Source organism: Schistocerca cancellata, chromosome 6, assembly GCF_023864275.1.
Source record: "Schistocerca cancellata isolate TAMUIC-IGC-003103 chromosome 6, iqSchCanc2.1, whole genome shotgun sequence".
In the NCBI taxonomy this organism is placed as follows: domain Eukaryota; kingdom Metazoa; phylum Arthropoda; class Insecta; order Orthoptera; family Acrididae; genus Schistocerca; species Schistocerca cancellata.
Genome location: NC_064631.1, coordinates 576,783,449 through 576,802,929, shown reverse-complemented (window position 1 = coordinate 576,802,929; position 19,481 = coordinate 576,783,449). Strand labels below are relative to the sequence as shown.

Below are 19,481 nucleotides of genomic sequence, written 5' to 3'. Positions count from 1 at the left end.
AATGATGAATTAAATATATGGCTGAGCACAGCAGCCATTTCAAAAGAACAAGCTTTTCATATTTCACTTGAAATGTCAATCCGATGACAAATTTTGCTTTTAGGAGAATTAAGTTTATTTTTCTGGTTTCCCTAAAAGTGTTGTCAAATTGATTGAGGGCTTGTGATATTGACTGTCCTGATTTTCTTTCGAGCTGGCTGTAATGAGCCTCTCACTTACATTTAGAAAGTGACCGTTAAAGAGGCTTGTTGTATCTTGGTATTAATATTCGAGAAAAGGTATTTAATATCTTGGTCTGAGAGAGAATTTTATTAGTTTAGTCCATTGTAGACCTGGCTATAGAGATTTTATCAGTAGCTACTTTGGAGTAGTTTGCTATCTTGGTAGCAAAATCTACAGCATGAATTGATGTTTATTGTAATGATACTAACTGTATTTGTATTGACTGACTAGTACATAACTTCTGGAGCACATCATTTTAAGTTTACATAAGGAGGAACAGATTATTTAATTGTGCTCTTGCTTCCTTTTGTTTCTCAGTATGCTTTCTTGGTATCTGTGATAGGAAAGCATTCTTTAAAGATACATACTGAGAAATGCAAAAAATTTTAAAGTGCTTCACAAGGAGACTAATCTGGAAGAGCATGTAACTCCAATAAATAATCCAAGCCTCGATCACTATTTGTTATGTGCATATATGTTAGTAGTCTCAATGTCCTGGTTTGCATATAGTATTGTATATAATAAAGTAGTAGTAGGAAACAAGAGAAAAATTTGAAGTAGTAATTAAGGTCCAGGGAAAGGAAATAAAAACTTTGAGGTTTGTCGATGACATTGTAATTCTATCAGAGACAGCAAAGGACTTGGAAGAACAGCTGGACAGAATGGACTATTCTCACACCATGAAAAGTTGAGAATTCACAGAATGGACAGTATCTTGAAAGGAGCATATAAGATGAACATCAACAATAGCAAAATAAGAATAATGGAATGTAGTTGAACTAAATCAGGTGATGCTGAGAGACGGATGTAGGCTGCAGTACGTACTGGGAGATGAAGAAGCTTGCACAGGATAGAGTAGCATAGAGAGCTGCATCAAACCAGTCTCAGGCCTGAAGACCTCAACAACAACAACAACAACAACAACAACAACAACATGCTGAGAGAATCAGATTAGGAAATGAGACACTTAAAGCAGAAGATGAGTTTTGCTACTTGAGCAGCAAAATAATTAATGATGGCTGAAATAGAGAGGATATGAAATGTAGATTGGCAATGGCAAGAAAAGTGTTTCTGAAGAGAAATTTGTTAACATCAAGTATAGACTTAAGCATCAGGAAGACTTTTCTGAAAGAATTTGTATGGAGTTTAGCCATGTATGGAAGTTAAACATGGACAATAAACAGTATAGACAAAAAGGGAATAGAGGCTTTTGAAATGTGGAGCTACAGAAGAATGCAGAAGATTAGATTGGTAATCACCTAACTAATGAGGAGGTACTGAATAGAATTGGGGAGAAGAGAAATTTATGGCACAACCTGACTAGAAGAAGGGATAAGTTGGTAGAACACATTCTGAGACATCAAGGGATCATCAACTTAGTACTGGAAGGAAGCATGGGGGTAAAAAATGTAGAGGGAGACCAAAAAAAGCCATACAGTAAACAGATTCAGGAGGACGTAGGTTGCATTAGTTACATGGAGATGAAGAGGCTAGCACAGGATAGAATAGCATGGAGAATTGCATCAAACCAGTCTTCGGACTCAAGACCACAACAACAACAACAATTAAGTAGTCAATGGATCATTTTATAATGATGTAGGAGATGTTCAGCGTTATACTAGGAAAGACATGTCAAGAAATGTAATATACTCCAAATGTTTAATGATACGAGAATGATGATCACCCAATTTGGGAAAACCATTTTCAACTAAATCAGGGTGATCGGATAGAGCATGGTATTACTCTCAATGCCAGACAGTCCCATAAATATGCCATTGCGATCAGATGGCACAGGCATCAAAGTGACTATCATATTTACATGTATTTGAAATGACATTGTCTAATTTGGTATTTTGTCCAGTAAGTATATAATTTGTTCCTGTTATGCAGTTTGTTGACATGGCTGTGTATTTTCTGTTTTTGAGGTAATCTGTCATCGTTGGGGCAATAATGCCATGAAGCTTGCAGAATTTCGTAATGTTATTTTACGATCTACCTTGAAGCCAATGTCGAAGCCACAGAAATATCAATAGGAGAGTTTTTTCATTTATGTCTACAAGAACTTTGTTAATGAGGTTGCTCACAGTTTCTCACTGCCAGACTGATGGCATGCCTAAAGTCTCTTTAAACTGCTTTTGCTCCCACAGTAGCTACATGCATTACTCCCTCAATCTACTGTCTAGTGGTTCAGAATTAAATATGGTCTAAGCAACTAATTACAGTCTTCCACATGAAGTAATTATTTGTTCCAACAGTGAAATTTATGCTGGTCTCTCTCTCTCTCTCTCTCTCTCTCTCTCTCTCTCTCTCTCTCTCTCTCTCTCCACCCCCAAATTATACAAAAACAAACAGAAAAACACACACATATATAGCATTCTGATAAAGATACAAACAAACACAATCATACCTACCTCTTGTTTCAGATAATCAACAATTTTTTCTGCTATTTCCTTTGGTGTGCTTGGTCTGAATTTGTTATAAACAATAGCATGATCAGGGATTTCAAAGTACTGATAACTCATGTCTCAAAAATAACTTGCAAATCTGTTGAGAAATAAGAAAATAAATTGATCATATTAACTCTCTACAGTTTTATCTTAAAAATATACAAGTACTGTACATGCATAAATAGAATAGAAAACAGATAAATAAAAATATTATTTGATAATATTTGATGATCATTTTACACACAGGCTACTCTCATAATTGACCCATGTCTACAGAAAAAAACAATATGCGATTTTGATAACCAATGCAGCCTCACAAATCTTGTATTGTTTTTCTGTTAACATTGAGGTGATAAGAGACGGAGCAATAGCTCAAAAAACAGAGAATGAGCAGGGAATGTGCCACAATCTTGATGAAGGAACTATCACAGAATCTGCCTGAACTGATTTACAGAAGGAATGGATGTGAGGAGGCTGTTGTAGGAGGGAGTGGAGACAGGAGTGGAAAATGTGAAGCAAACATGACTGAACAGAGCCTGATATCTTACCTACTCTGTAACCTTGCCCAGTCTCAGAACTATGTTAATAGTTGAACTTGTTGCCTATGTACCAAAGACAATGACAGGGCATTAACAAATGTTCACAGCATCAGTAAAATATTCTTCTTCTGACATAGGACATCTAAAATAAGTTTACAGATTTTAGCATACTCACAATGATTATTATTTCCCTTGCTTTTTTCTCTCCTTTGTTTTCCTGCATTCCCTGCTTTCCTCGACAACTTTACCACCTTTTCTTTGTTTATTTCTTTGTTTTTCTCCCACAAAACCTTCCTAAACATTCACATTATATGATGACCACAGTCACAGTATGATGGTTAGCATACTAGACTACTCATGGGATATTACAAACCTGATGGCTTGTGATCATAAAATGGCCAGGGAAGGGATTCAGTGGACTTACTGTACCACCTAAAAATTGCTTGAGGTGATAGTGGTGCTGGTGGCCTTTGTTGGCTCAACAGTGCAGTTATTAACCCTCTGCTAATAATTCCACGATGAATGAGGTTAAAAATTTTAAAGTGCAGAAACTGATAGGATAAAGTCTTGGTCAAAAGCCCACCCATCCTTCTCTGTCAGTCTCACATTCATAAACATATTTATCCTCAACACTGAAACTACTATCTCCGTCACTTTCTTAAAAATATAGTTAAAATCTTAATACACAGATAGAAAACACTAAAGCAACAATCAGAAATATCTTTCTACATGATCAGCAGCATAGCAAACGGATGAGCCACACTGAGAACAGACTACAATCTCTTATGATAATGAGGGAAGGAAGATTACAAGTGGAGCTCAAGCTTGTATTTAGGGAAACAACACAAAATTTAAATTTTGGTATACAGATTTGGATTTGAATTGCCTTCCTCCTGAACTCAAGTCCATTTTCTTATCATTGTGTCACCACACTTGATATTCTTCAGTGTTGGCAACACTAAGACACAATAATGACTCTGTGTGTGTGTGTGTGTGTGTGTGTGAATTACGTTTCTTAGTTATGATCAAGACCTTTCCCTAAAAAATAAGCAACTTTTCCTCCTTCCTGCCTGTCTACTGCTCATCACCTACTCTATTTGGCGAGTAGCAATCCATCCTCATTTGGATATTATACTCCACTCCAGATTTTCCATTATTGCAATTTAGATAAAAGCTCAGAGACAGCACAGAAACTTATCACATTTGTATCACTGTCACCTAAAATAGAAGGAATATTACATGGTAAATCAATTAAAGCCATTTTGTCACAATGTAAAAAAAAAAAAAAAAAAAAAAGAATACATTCAATTCAAATATGCATAAAAAAATTTGTATATCACAAGCACCACATATTGTTATGTCCTCGGAACAGAGAAGGAACTCATGCATCACAGGGCTGTAATGTATTTGGATGCACATTAGAATTGCCTTGTCTGATCTCAATGGTTGAAATGAGAAAATTTGCAGCCAGTTATTGGCATAACTGATGACAACTTCTTGTCCTGCTTCAACCACTCTTACTCTCAGTGATCTACAATATTGTGCCTCAAAAGGGAGGAGAAAAATGTAGCAGGACAGACCATCATATCTGTTATCCAATTTCCCCTTGCTGTTACATATGTGGTCTTATTTCTCTGAATTCCGCACACTCTGGTACACATTAAAATGTAACCTCCTTCCCTTGCCTCTGCAAATTAAAAAAACATTGTCCGGATAGCCTGCACTTATGTGTATAATGACATTAATACTAATAATCATCACCATCTTTATTTGCCCATAATAATTTTACAGTCTTACAACATGATTTAGGTTTGTACATTCACATTAAAAAAATCGTACAACTAATATAATGGATAAATACAGAAATATAACAAGTAAGTAATTATAGTTCAGATATATTTCAATAAATATTTAATGGAATTTGACATGCACAAAATTATTTAAAAGTTGGTTGTTTATTCATCCACAGATCATTTTTATTATGGTACTGAAAATGTTAATTTAATACAGAGAGATAACATCGTTAAAAGTTAACTAAGAAACAGAACAGCAAACTGGAAATATTTATAAGGTAGATACAGAATAGCTACTCACTAAGCTTCAACAGATGAAAACAAACAATGGACATAAAGTTGCTAGCATTTGGAAGTGGGTCCTTCTCCTTCTGGCTGACGAAAAGAAAAGGTTAAAGGAAGAGAGACTAGCAAGTTGTAAGTATACACGAAAAGTCAACCAGGAACACAGAACAAGGGTGACTTAGTGGACTTGATGAGAGGGAAAAAGGAAGTGTTGGCACTAAACGAGATTTCAATACCTAAGCTAAGGTCTTAAATACTGGCAGAGGGGCAGTAGGAAAGTCAGAGATGAGATAAAATATCTCATAAATGGGCCAAAGAGAAGAAAACCTAAGTGCAGGAAACATGGTATGGACTGATAAATAAAGAAAACCATAAAAAAAAGACAAGGAAAAGAAACAATGAGAGACCAGAGAACTTCAAGACCATTCAAATTACTGAAAATTGAGGCTACATGGGTGATGAAAATCAAGCTTATGTCATAAAGGAAGTTCTGATGTGCGCAGTTCAGAGGAACTGTACTGTGAGGTAGAATAATGTGGCATATACGATGAAAAGAAATTGTCCCGGGTGACACATTCTGTATCCGTAACCTTCATCATCATCTTTTCCATCATGACTTCCTCCTAAGACAAGGTGAAGCCCCTACACTGGAAAGTTAGTAAATTTACATCTTTCTAAAGATTTCCTTCAACTGACAAGTGGCAAATCAATTTCCTCTTTACATATTACAAGTGTTAACTAATTCATACATACAGGTATAGGCATATATTTACTTATTTGTCTAGCTTAATAGTAACTCATATATTGTGCACAAGGGTCTTTCATATACAAAAACACATAGACAATTAAGCTCATACTGGTGAAATAATGTTACGTTAGTCATCTATTCACTCCTACAGAAGTTGGAAAAAAAGGAAACAATGTGAAAAATGCATACTTGAAGACAAATGAGGGTGCTAGCCAAGGCTGCAAGTGGCACTGTCGTATTTTACCAAGAATGACACATGTGCAATGCCCTCTGTACACTGCAAGTGCCAGTCACAGTCAGAACAGTGTTCTGTGTAGCTGTGAGTGCAGTACATCAGAGCTAATTGGATTCGAACTTGGCCAGTTGCTGGTGTTCACATGGCAGATGCTTTCATAGCCAAGGTGTTTGCTGGTTCAGGAGGTACCATATTCAAGAATTATACTGCTATACAGGGCAAGAGGGACAATATCTTCGATAAGTGTCAACACAGACAAAAGTGTGTGGTGAGTGTTCATGACTGATGGTCACTGAAGAGGACTGTCACAAAAAATTAAAGGCAACAGCTGCAAAATTCACTGAGAACTAAATGTTGCATGCATGAATACTGTCAGCACCAAAACAACATGAAGGGAGCACCACAAGCTGCGGATTGCAGGATGAGCTGGGATTCCAAAACCACACATCAATGATCCAAATGCCCATATCAGGAAATATGGCACAGAAGCCATGAAATGTGGACTATGGAGAAAAGGAGGAAATTCATTTGGATGGATGAGTCTTATTCGACTCTGTTTCCAACTTGTGGTAGAGTTTATGTCTGGCATATGCTGTCCAAAGTCTACAATTCAGCCTGCTTGCTGCCAAGAGTGGAACATGCTGGGAGTTCAGCTAAGGTCTGGGCAGCCATATCATGGTATTCCATGGGCCCCATGGTTACTCTGCAAGGTCAAATTACTGCCAACAATTATGTGACCATTTTGACTGATCAAGTCCAGCCCTGATACAATATTTGTTTTTCAATGGTGATTCTATGTTTCAAAACTACAGCGACCCTGTTTGCAAGCACCATCCAGGACTGTTTTTGTGAACACAAGGCTGAATTGTCACATCACCCCTCACCACCACAGTCACCAGATCTCAGTATTACTGAGCATTTGTGATCTATTTTGGAGAGAAGGGTATGTTGTCACTATCCACATCCATCATTGTTACTGGAACTTGCCACTGTTTTACAGGAATAATGGTATAAGATTCCCTTAAAAAACACCAAAGGCCCATATTTATCCATTCTGGAGCGATTGGAAGCTGTTTTGATCACCAACACTTTTCCTACACCATTTAAGGAATGGTAATGTGTTGTGTTTTTGGTGTCTCAATACTTTTTTCCACCCTCCGTATCTCACTATTATGCACTGTACATACTAAATACAATTGCGTGCATTGCACATGTACACTTGCACACAAATAGTTACAAACTTTTTGCTGACATAAAGGCCATGGAGATACTGCTGTTATTCTAGTATATCTGTTGTGGTTCCCCTTTCATATGTGGGAAAAACTTGAGCCTACTTCCTCTCATACTAAGGAGAAGTTGAGCTCACAGAGATAAAAGTAGATATGTATTATAATTTAAGATCTTGGACTTAATATTTTACAATAACATGCATTTTATTGTGAAAGAAACTTTTAGAATAATGTACTCAAACAATGGAAAGTCCAGGATGGAATAACAACAATATGGAAAGAATAGATTTCTATTCATCATGTAGAAGAGGCATCAAAGACAGGCACAATGGAACAGAAAGCTAAAATACAGAAGCTTTTGAACAAAGTACTTCTTCCGAAGTAGGAAATACACACACACACACACACACACACACACACACACACACACACACACACATGGAGCCACTGTCTCCAGCAGGCACTAGGGCCAAACTGCAACTTCATCTGATGTGAGCAGTAATCCAGCTGGGGTGAGTAATAGGGATAAGGAAGAGATCTGGGATAGGTAGAGAGGGTAGGGGTGGGTGAACATACTACTGCTGTCTGTGAAAGAGTGCTGGGACATGATGGGGACAGGAAAGTGCTGTTAGGTTCAGCATCGGGAGGCTTTTCTGAGAGGGGTTGAGAGAGGAGGGTGAAAGGAAGAGGAGAGGAGTAGAGGAGGAGAAAGAACTATGTAGGTGCATTGGTGGGAAGAAGGTGTGGGTAGTACTGGAATGGGAACAGGGAAGGGAATAGGTAGATGTAGGGCAGGGGCTAGCAAATGTTAAGGCAATGGGTGTTACAGTAATGAAGGATAGGTCGTAGAGAGAGCATGCACCTGTACCATTCAGAAAAGCTGGAGTTGGTGGGATGAATCCAGATGGCACAGGCTGTAAAGCAGTCATTAAAGTGAAGCATATTACGATGGGCAGCATGTCCAGTATCTGAATGATCCAGCTGTCTTTTGGCCACAGTTTGGCACCACCCACGTGGACAGAATGACTTTGGTGTCTTATTATTCATTTCAGTTGCATTTTTATCCCCCCCCCCCCCTCCCCACTCTGTGTTAACTACAAATGTACATGTCTGCTGTTGTGAAACAGAAGTCCATACACCACAGTACTGTAGTATTTCACTTGAGGAGATAAAATAGAATGGTACATCCCTTCTCCACATCCATATTAATAAAGTGGTAATGGACTGCATAATTTTGTTTTAGCTCCTCTAGTGGCATGCTATGATACTGTGGCAAGGGGATGTCAAAGAGTATCAGATATGCAGACATTTATCTGCAAGCAAACAAAAAATTAACTACATAATTTTATTTTCTCCAGGGAGAAATTAAAACTTTATGACTACTCCACACAGATAACACACAGTAAGGGTGGCAACAGGTATCTACATACATCTGACAATGTATCTCCACCACACACATCTGAAAAACTGCAGTCATCTAGCAACAGCATGAAGAGCACAAGGAAGCAACTGAATTGCCCAACATGTCACTGGAGAAATTATTTACACCTGCTGTCACTCAGCCATAGTGTGGCACAGAAAAGAGGAAGTATTCAGCCACAAAACTCTTCTATCACATACTTAGTGATGTAAAGAATTTATAGAATTTGATCTGTTATACATATATAAAGTACAGTGTTTGTGTGTGTGTGTGTGTGTGTGTGTGTGTGTGTGTGTGTGTGTCCACGGTCTCCTCCAAAACCCTGGGATTAATTTAAACCATATGTGACAAAGAAACGGCAGGCATAATGAGTATCAGCACTTTATGGTTTATAAACTCCTAGCTCTAATAGGATTGGAAATATGGACAAAAACATATTTTTTCCCTAGTCTCTGATGTATAGATAGGCTGCCCAGTATGAAAATCATGTTGTATGGGAACAGCACCGATATGCAAATTAATGTGCACCGTGGGGCAGCCTACATATCAGTGGCAAGAAAAACTTTTACAGCCTCGACATGTGTGCTGCCCTACATGATAGGTGTGTTGTGTTGGTCTAGTATTGGCCTGCTTTATCAACCTGCTTCGCACAGTGACATATACGTTGGGGGCAAATTATTTTCAAGGCCCGAGCGTGTAGCCTGCCCTTCATGACAGGCATGTTGTGGAAGTAGTATCGACGTGCTTTATCGAACTGTACTGCAGGGGCTATACATGCCAAGGAGCATGGTCGGGGCTAGGTTGAGGCGGATAGACAAGGTGTACAGAGTGAGGAAGAAGAGGAAATGGACAGAGAAAGAGGAAGATGAGATGCATGAAGCAGGCAGAAGATGCTGAGGGGAGTTGATGAGTGGAACAGAAAGAGGGGGAGGCAGAGATAGAAAGAGAGAGGGGTAGGAGTAAATGGACAAAGAGAGGTGAAGGATGAAGAGGAGGAGAAAGAGATGAAGAGACAGGGAGAGTGGGGAGGGTGAATAGAAAGAGGAGGGAGAATGAGGTGGATGGGGTGGAAGAAGTAGACATAGAGTAGGGAAGAGGTGGTGTGTTCAATATATGTGTCAAACACATATGCGGGTGAAGCAGCTGGGGAAAAGCTAGTAAATAACATAATTAACTTTAAACACAACCTGAAATCATATCTGCTTGACCACTCCTACTACTCCATGCCAGAGCTTCTTGAAGAAGACAGAGAGAGAGGAGAGAGAGAGAGAGAGAGAGAGAGAGAGAGAGATATTGAACATCGTGAAATATAAATCACTATATGTATAGGGAACCATTTAACTGATCAGCTGGTTGTCATATTTTATATTATTCTATAACTGTAAAACTGACTCTTTCCAGCTCATAGTGAGACTTCACCATTATGACTCATGGCGCATGCAAATAACTAACTGAATAGGAACTCTACATCCATTTTATCACACAGTATATTTTATTATTTGTCCCTAAACCTATCCCTGTTGATTAGGACACTTCAGAACCCACCTTCCCCCTCCTCTGGTTTGCTGGATACAGATACTGAAAATACATTATTGATCCTCAGGCCTGTGATTGTTTCTTTGCCCTTCAGATTTTCCCTATATCCCCTGAACTAGGCTGGTACTGCGACATAGATTGTGTTAGGGTTTCTTCATTGTCACATTTACTTCACGAGATTATACCATGAATTATGTGGAAATAGACATTGAGTGTTGTCTACAAAAAAGGTCAAATGTTTTCCTGCTTTCTTCTAGTGTAGTACCAACTTCTTTAGTTTCTGGTTCCAAATTTCTTCAGTCAGAGTTGAATTTGTAGTTTTATGCTCATCACATTTTTCTTTCTCCCATTCATCATTTTTGTGGAACAGCGCTCCTACAAGGAATCCTTATGTATACTGTTTACCTACAAGTGCACACAATGTAAAACATGTCCCCAAAACTTAGATACACTGTGGGACTGTGTCTGTACAGAGTATAAGGAGGTCAGCATTATGTACAGTTAATACGCAACTCTGCTATTGATTTAATTAATGAGTGCAAAAAGTTTTGGGTTCTCTAACCACATGCAGATTGCAGCACTGCACTGGTATCCCACACAATGGCACGGTTGCAAATGGACTTTCCTGGGTGCGAAATGCCTCACCTTGGAAGTGTGCCCCTTTAGGCTACATTATTAGAGCTCCTTTTCTTTCTGCACTATATAAAATACTGAAAATCTTCAAGGATATGGCCATATGGCCCCTTTTCATTTGATTTTTCTTTGCTTCTGCATATTACCTGCCTTGATATCTACATCTACATACATACTCTGCATGGCAGAGGGTACTTAGCACAGTACCATATGTTAAGGATTCTTCCCATTTCAACTAGGTATGGAGAGCATTAAGAATGAAAGCTTAAATGCCTCTCTGCTTGCTCATATTAGGCTAATTTTGTCTTCCCAGACCCTATGAAACTGATACATGGGGAACTGAAGAATGTGTCTAGGTTCTTACATAGTACTGCTTTTTGAAAATTTGTAAGTATGCTTTTGTGGAATAATTTCCAAGTATCTTCAAGATGTATACACACTGTGATGATGCTTAGAAGAAATTTAGCAACCTAAGCATAGTAATTGCTACTAACAGATAACTAAAAGGAGAAACTATGAAATTTTAGTTAAGTAATATAAATTTAAAAGCTGGAACAATTAATGCAAGTTCATAATGCTACACAAAACCAATAGTTCGGCCACTAAGAACAAAAGTTTATTTATCCACATTCATGTAAACAACCAACACACAAACTGTGCAATAGGCAGTAAAACACAATCTTACATGGTGCACCAAATGTGCTGTGTTTATGTAGAGGAGGGCTCTGGTAGGTGGTGTGGCATGTGTCACACTGTGCACACAAGTCTTCTGACCACTGCAGGCAGCTTCTGGTGTCCGGCCCCTGCAGCTGCTGTTGGCAGACTATTTGAAGTGTGGCATTTCATCAGCCTGGGGCTGTGGCACGTATCCAGATGTTGCATACAGGGCTACAGCACCCCTCCCTACATAGGGAAAGTTGCTACGCCAGTGTGAGCACCAGGGCCTCTGCAGTGGGTACCACAGGTGGTATGAGAGAGGCAGCAAAAGGAGATTCTGGGTCTCAATTGGTGATCAGGGGCAGAAGTGGTGCATCCAAAGACAAATGTGATGGCTGCCCTCTGCAAAGTACCATAAGGGAGTACTGACAATAAGGGCACTGACAGCACTTCGACATCTGGCTCCTCAATGTGGTGGAACTGCACCGATGGTCGTGGTGCCGACCACATGAGGCAGGCATGATCATGGTGGCTGATCAGGGTGGTGCACCATCACCCCTCACTGATGCACACTATACAGAGGCAGCTACCACGGAAGCTGTGAAATGTGGCCGAGATCTACTTTGGTCAGTGGCTAAGCCCCCAAGCCCAGATCACAGAAAGAGGAGCGAACTGCAACTAGGGCTGTGCTGACAGACGTTGGAGGGCAGCATGAGCAGTTGCATGAGGTGATAGGGCTGTCAACCATGGAGCATCTCAGCTGGTCTCCGATCCCCACCACCAGTGTAAACCTGTAGCAAATAAAGAACCATGTCAAGGCATTGTCTGTGGAAGAGTCCGCAACGTATTTCTTCATCTGAACCTTGAAGTGCAGATGAGCTGCTCCACTTTGCCATTAGATTTGGGGAGGAAATGAGGAGCAGTTATGTGGCAAAAGCCTTGACAGGTGCAGAAATCAAGGATGGTCTGAGGCACAAACTGTGGATTGTCATCCATCACAAGCATATTAGGCAGTCCTCCAATAGAAAAAATTTCAGAGGGCACAAACTGTAGTCACAATTGATGCAAAAGGGCAGTTGATAATGTATGGAAATTTCAAGAAAGCATCAACAACCAACAACCAGTAAAAATTTAGGACGGGTCTCACAGATCAACACAGATGAGTTTCCATTGATGATGTGGTGCAGGTCAAGGAGAGAGTGTCACCTATGACATCATTCATTGTGTAGCACACTGAGAGCAGGCCACGACAAGAGGTACAATGTCAATGCCAATGCTGGGCCAAGACATGTGTTGACAGGCCAATGACTTGGCACGAGAGATCCCCGCTGTCCCCAAATGTCGTAGACGTAGGAGCTGAAGCACATCACGCCCTATGGTGGTCAGGATCATAACCTTGAGCGACAGCCTGTCCATAGCTAAGACAGATGATGATAGAGGGAAAAATACACTCCTGGAAATGGAAAAAAGAACACATTGACACCGGTGTGTCAGACCCACCATACTTGCTCCGGACACTGCGAGAGGGCTGTACAAGCAATGATCACACGCACGGCACAGCGGACACACCAGGAACCGCGGTGTTGGCCGTCGAATGGCGCTAGCTGCGCAGCATTTGTGCGCCGCCGCCGTCAGTGTCAGCCAGTTTGCCGTGGCATACGGAGCTCCATCGCAGTCTTTAACACTGGTAGCATGCCGCGACAGCGTGGACGTGAACCGTATGTGCAGTTGACGGACTTTGAGCGAGGGCGTATAGTGGGCATGCGGGAGGCCGGGTGGACGTACCGCCGAATTGCTCAACACGTGGGGCGTGAGGTCTCCACAGTATATCGATGTTGTCGCCAGTGGTCGGTGGAAGGTGCACGTGCCCGTCGACCTGGGACCGGACCGCAGCGACGCACGGATGCACGCCAAGACCGTAGGGGACCGCACCGCCACTTCCCAGCAAATTAGGGACACTGTTGCTCCTGGGGTATCGGCGAGGACCATTCGCAACCGTCTCCATGAAGCTGGGCTACGGTCCCGCACACCGTTAGGCAGTCTTCCGCTCACGCCCCAACATCGTGCAGCCCGCCTCCAGTGGTGTCGCGACAGGCGTGAATGGAGGGACGAATGGAGACGTGTCGTCTTCAGCGATGAGAGTCGCTTCTGCCTTGTTGCCAATGATGGTCGTATGCGTGTTTGGCGCCGTGCAGGTGAGCGCCACAATCAGGACTGCATACGACCGAGGCACACAGGGCCAACACCCGACATCATGGTGTGGGGAGCGATCTCCTACACTGGCCGTACACCACTGGTGATCGTCGAGGGGACACTGAATAGTGCACGGTACATCCAAACCGTCATCGAACCCATCGTTCTACCATTCCTAGAACGGCAAGGGAACTTGCTGTTCCAACAGGACAATGCACGTCCGCATGTATCCCGTGCCACCCAACGTGCTCTAGAAGGTGTAAGTCAACTACCCTGGCCAGCAAGATCTCCGGATCTGTCCCCCATTGAGCATGTTTGAGACTGGATGAAGCGTCGTCTCACGCGGTCTGCGCGTCCAGCACGAACGCTGGTCCAACTGAGGCGCCAGGTGGAAATGGCATGGCAAGCCGTTCCACAGGACTACATCCAGCATGTCTACGATCGTCTCCATGGGAGAATAGCAGCCTGCATTGCTGCGAAAGGTGGATATACACTGTACTAGTGCCGACATTGTGCATGCTCTGTTGCCTGTGTCTATGTGCCTGTGGTTCTGTCAGTGTGATCATGTGATGTATCTGACCCCAGGAATGTGTCAATAAAGTTTCCCCTTCCTGGGACAATGAATTCACGGTGTTCTTATTTCAATTTCCAGGAGTGTAGTTATATTAAGGATCAGAAGCCCTACCTAGAGGCCTGTCTGGCCAATAATGCTGAACTAGGTGAACAACTTGGTGCCAAAATGGATCAGCAACAACAGCAGCTGTGATTCGTAAGCCCATAATAGGAAGCCCTTCCACTGCATGTTGCACCTCAATATCTAAGTGGAAATCAAGGAGCAAATCTTGATCAAATGTAGGATCCAGCCCCATCAGAAGCCGCAACAGCATTGGCAAGCTGTGTGGAAGACCAAAAATGTATTTTATAGTTGTAATGAAACAGAAACAAGGCCCAGTGGGAGGGGATGTGCTGCCTTGTTGCTCAATGAAGCAGAAGATTTAAACAATGAAACCAGTGCCTTGTGGTTAAGGATTTTAAGGACTTAAGGATTTTATACCACCCCGAGAAATGTCAAACCACAAATACACAATGGATGGTTGAAAAAAGTGAGACTTGTCTAAGTGGCAGTTCAACCCTGCAATATTTAAGACCGTGAACAAGGAGCGTAAGTTGAGTACATGCTCTTCCAAGGATGCACCCATCATGACGATGTCACTGAGATAGTTGTGCACCTCAGAAGAGACATTGTCAATTGTTCCATAAAATGCTGAAACAATGCAGGGGTACTAGTCACACCAAATAGGAGCCACTGATATTCGTAAAACCTGAACGGCATGTTAATCACAAGGAGCTGTTTAGAGTTCTCATCCAGTGGAACTTGCAAACAGGCTCCAGATAAATCAATTTTAGAGAAAAAATCTCACCCTTGGTGAGTTTGGTCAATTTATTGTCCTGACAGAGCAAAGAGTAGGTATTAGTGATAGACTGAGCATTAATGGGAACTTTAAAGTCACCGCAGAGGTGAAGCTGACGATTTGGCTTTTTAACAATCGTGAGGGGTATAGAGAACTCACTTGATGTAATAGGCTGTCAACATCCCCAATCTGTATTTCACTTAAACATGCAAAGCCACTGGAATAGGGCACGTACAGAAAAAGTGTGACCACACTGTAGGTTTCAAGGTAATATGGACCATAAAATTAGTGGCACAACCTAATCCATCTGAAAAAGAGACACAAGAACTCAAAACAGAGAGAATCTAATTGGTGGTAAAAGACCCTGTTGGAAACAAGGTGCACCACTTCTGCAACGGAAAACCAAAAGCATTGATAGCATCCAGACCAAACAAATTGTCACCGCCAGCATCATCCACTGCCAGAAGAGTCAAGGAACAAACCACAGAGGTATAGGTAGAGCCACAAATTGTACCAACATTGAGATATGGTGCTCAATGTAATTCATCAAACATTGAGATAATGACGGAGATCCGAAGTCCACATAAGTTTGTGAGTTTTGCAATGTCATAACAGCACACCTGCCCATTTGCAGTCTGAGCGCTTTGTCCATCATTCACACTTCAATAAAAAGTTTGTTATTTTTCATAAGCACTGGAGACATACATCTACATGGATACTCTGCAAATCGCACTTAACTGCCTGGCAGAAGGTTCATCGAACCACCTTCACAATAATACTCTATTATTCCAACTTCACCTTCACAATAATACTCTATTATTCCAACTTTGAACAAGGCGCAGAAAAATTGAACACCTATATCTTTCTGTGTGAGCTCTGATTTCCCTTATTTTATTACGATGATATTTTCTCCCTGTCTAGGTCAGTATTAACAAAATATTTTTGCATTCAGAGGAGAAAGTTGATGATTGAAATTTTGTGAGAATATTCCACCACAACAAAAAACGCTTTTGTTTTAATGATCCCCAATCCAAATCCCACATCATGCCAATGACACTCTCTCCACTGTTTCTTGGTAATACAAAACATGTTGTTCTTCTTTGAACTTTCTCGATGTACTCCATTAATCCTATCTGGTAAGGATTCCACACTGCGCAGCTGTGCTCCAAAGGAGTAGCGTAGTTTAGGTAGTCTCTTTAGTAGATCTGTTGCATCTTCTAAGTGTACTGCCAATAAAATGCAGTCTTTGGCTTATCTTCCTCCAACATTTTCTGTGTGTTCTTTCCAATTTAAGTTGTTTGTAATTGAAATTTCTAGGTATTTAGTTGAATTAATGGCCTTTAGATTTGACGGATTAATCATGTAACTGAAGTTTAACAGATTCCTTTTAGCACTCATGTGGATGATCTCACACTTTTCATTATTTAGGGTCAATGGCTGATTTTTGCACCACACATATATCTTTTCTAAATTGTTTAGTAATTTGTTTTGATCTTCTAATGACTTTACTAGACAATAAACGACAGCATCGTCTGCAAATAAATTAAGGTGGCTGCTCAGACTGTCTCCTAAATTGTTTATATAGATAGTGTGTTTCACATGGACATTTTCTAAATCCATGTTGACTTGTCCTTGTTCTCATAAGGAGGCTCAGAATGACACACAGGTACTGTATGTCCTTTTTTTTCGTATGGTTGTTTCAAGCTGCCCAGTGTTTAGGGCACATGGTCCTGCCATGTTGCATGAAACAGTATGGACAAGATGGGACCACTGCTGCTGCTGTTGTTGTTGTTTGACATGTTGCTGTTCAGTGTGGCATGGTGGTCCCATTTGTATGGCTGTCAGGGCATCCTCCCCCCCCCCCCCTCCCCCACTCCCCCCAAGCAATAAATAAGTGATGCTTGCCAACCAGAAATAGGAGCCACTGCAGCAGTGTCACTCCAAGCCTCAGCAGCACAAGATACCTCAAAAGATTTAGCAATATTCAACACTTCAGCCAAAAATACATTCCTCGACTCTAGTGAATGTTGATGCACATCCTTGCCAGAAGCCAGCTGAATGGCGGTGTCAGGGGTCATAACATCAGTAGAGAGATCAATACGAGTCATTGTGAGCATTGGTAACAAACTGACATGAGGCTGTGGAGTTCAGCCGCCCAAGCCCGGTAGGTGTGGAAGGGCTGTTAATGACAACAGTATGACTCAGGACATGGTGCAATGAGATGCATCTGCAACTGAACTACAACTTGCACATTTTGTCAAACCAAAATGATGCACATTGCTGGAGCAGGAATAGCTGGCACAAAAACTGGTAAACCCAAGGGTAAATCCAAGAAAGGAAAAAAGCCTTAAGCATGTTCGTATCAGCAACACCAAAAGTGAGGAATCGTAGCTGAAACCCCTTCGCATAAGCCTCCCAGTCTTTGGCCACTTCATCATAAGAGGAGGAAAGGATGGCGGCTATGCTGACAGCTTAGAAGTGTGCATAGCCAACGTAGCTGACAAATTTGTGATAGCCTGCTGCTGCTGCTTGAGGAGGGTTTTGATCACTTACTCCATCGACATGAGAACCAATGAAACAACCAGATACAATGAGCACACAGAAATGAACATCACACTCATCCCCAGTTGTGTTGTAATGCTAGACACAACCAGTACTGTGGTCACTAAGAACAGAAGTTCATTTATCCACATTCAAGTGAGCAACCAACACTGACAGTACAATAAGCAGTAGAATACAATATGAGAGAGTATTATAAATATGTAATTATTCAGAACAGGTGGACACATAGTCACTACCTGTGGAACATGCACAGACAACAAGACACTCTGTGCCACAGGAGGTGAACACGCACAATCGCACGTGTGTGTGTGTGTGTGTGAGAGAGAGAGAGAGAGAGAGAGAGAGAGAGAGAGAGAGAGAGAGAGAGAGAGGAGGGATGAGGGCAGGGGCACATGCACAAGGGGTGCTGCACTCACATATATGCTTTTGTGTGTGTGCAGGCATGTGTACTTGTTTGGCACATGCACTCTGCAGTGAGACACTATTTAGCAAGAATAACCAGTACATACAGACCATAAAATATATCACTTTACTTCTACAGACATTTTACTAACTCAAAACCTGAGTACAAAGGACATTTTTCTGCAACTCAACTCTAGGAAATATGAAGTAGTAATATAAGAGAGACTTGAGAGAGTACTGATTGATTCAGGTGTCAGGAATGCATTAGGAATGAGTATGGATTTACAAAGACAGATTGTGTAGTTGCTTATGCTGAACAGATAGCACAGGCCTCAAGTTACACTGTCTATCACTTAAGCAGTAGAAGCCCTCCCCATATAGATGGACACTTTGTATCAAAACTATGTAATAGGTCTAATAGTTGCACTCTGAGTGTCACAAGGCTCAGAGTAAGACCTGCCTCCTTAAGAAGTGTGCCCCTCAAAGCTGTATTATTAGGACTCCTTCCCTTCAGTGCCTACAAAAGATCCACAATGATAGGGTTCCTTGTTATCTGACTGTGAGCAACACTGTAGTACCCATCTATTATTTGGCCAAAGATCTTATATTGTTGCTCTATCGTAAGAGAGTAGAAAGCAATTGCTTGGGTTCTAACACGAGATTTTTTATGTTGGAGAAAGCTCTCTGTCAGTCCAATGAATACTTGTGAAATACCATTCTGATGGATAAGTAAGCTACCTACATTAATTAAGTGGGAGATAATCAACCACTGCAGAGAGAAAATCTAAGTACATAGTACTAAACTGCTAGAGAATGGTTTTTTGTATGGAGGTTAAGGGACCAAACTGTAATCTCATCAGACCCTCATTCAGAAAACAAGCCCTGAAAAGTTGTTGTCTTCAACTAGTGGTAAATTTTAACAATAAATTGCTGAGGCATTCACAACAAAGTCCTCAACTTTACCACCCATATGGAAAGTTGTTGCACTCAAATTATACTTGGAACTGAAAACTGGAGAAAATATGAAGTATAAAGCCCCAAAATATGTAACAAATCATGGAACATATATCGAAAAGACAAGTTAGACACCAGAGAAGGGGAAGTGTTCATTGCAATCAACAAAAATGTTGTGTTTGTCTAGGTCACAGCTGAGTCTGACTGCAAAATT

At 41.1% G+C, this 19,481-nt stretch overlaps 1 protein-coding gene across 6 annotated transcripts in view; it reads right to left on the bottom strand.

The window, feature by feature from the left end:
- Window positions 1–19,481, bottom strand: part of LOC126190696 (putative methyltransferase DDB_G0268948) — a 125,323-nt gene that overhangs the window by 57,477 nt on the left and 48,365 nt on the right. For all 6 annotated transcript variants that reach the window (XM_049931158.1, XM_049931157.1, XM_049931154.1 and 3 more), the window contains exon 2: window positions 2,634–2,766. In XM_049931158.1, the coding sequence (XP_049787115.1) occupies window positions 2,634–2,744 (111 nt within the window). In that variant the 5' untranslated portion in view covers window positions 2,745–2,766. The remainder of the gene's footprint in view (window positions 1–2,633; window positions 2,767–19,481) is intronic.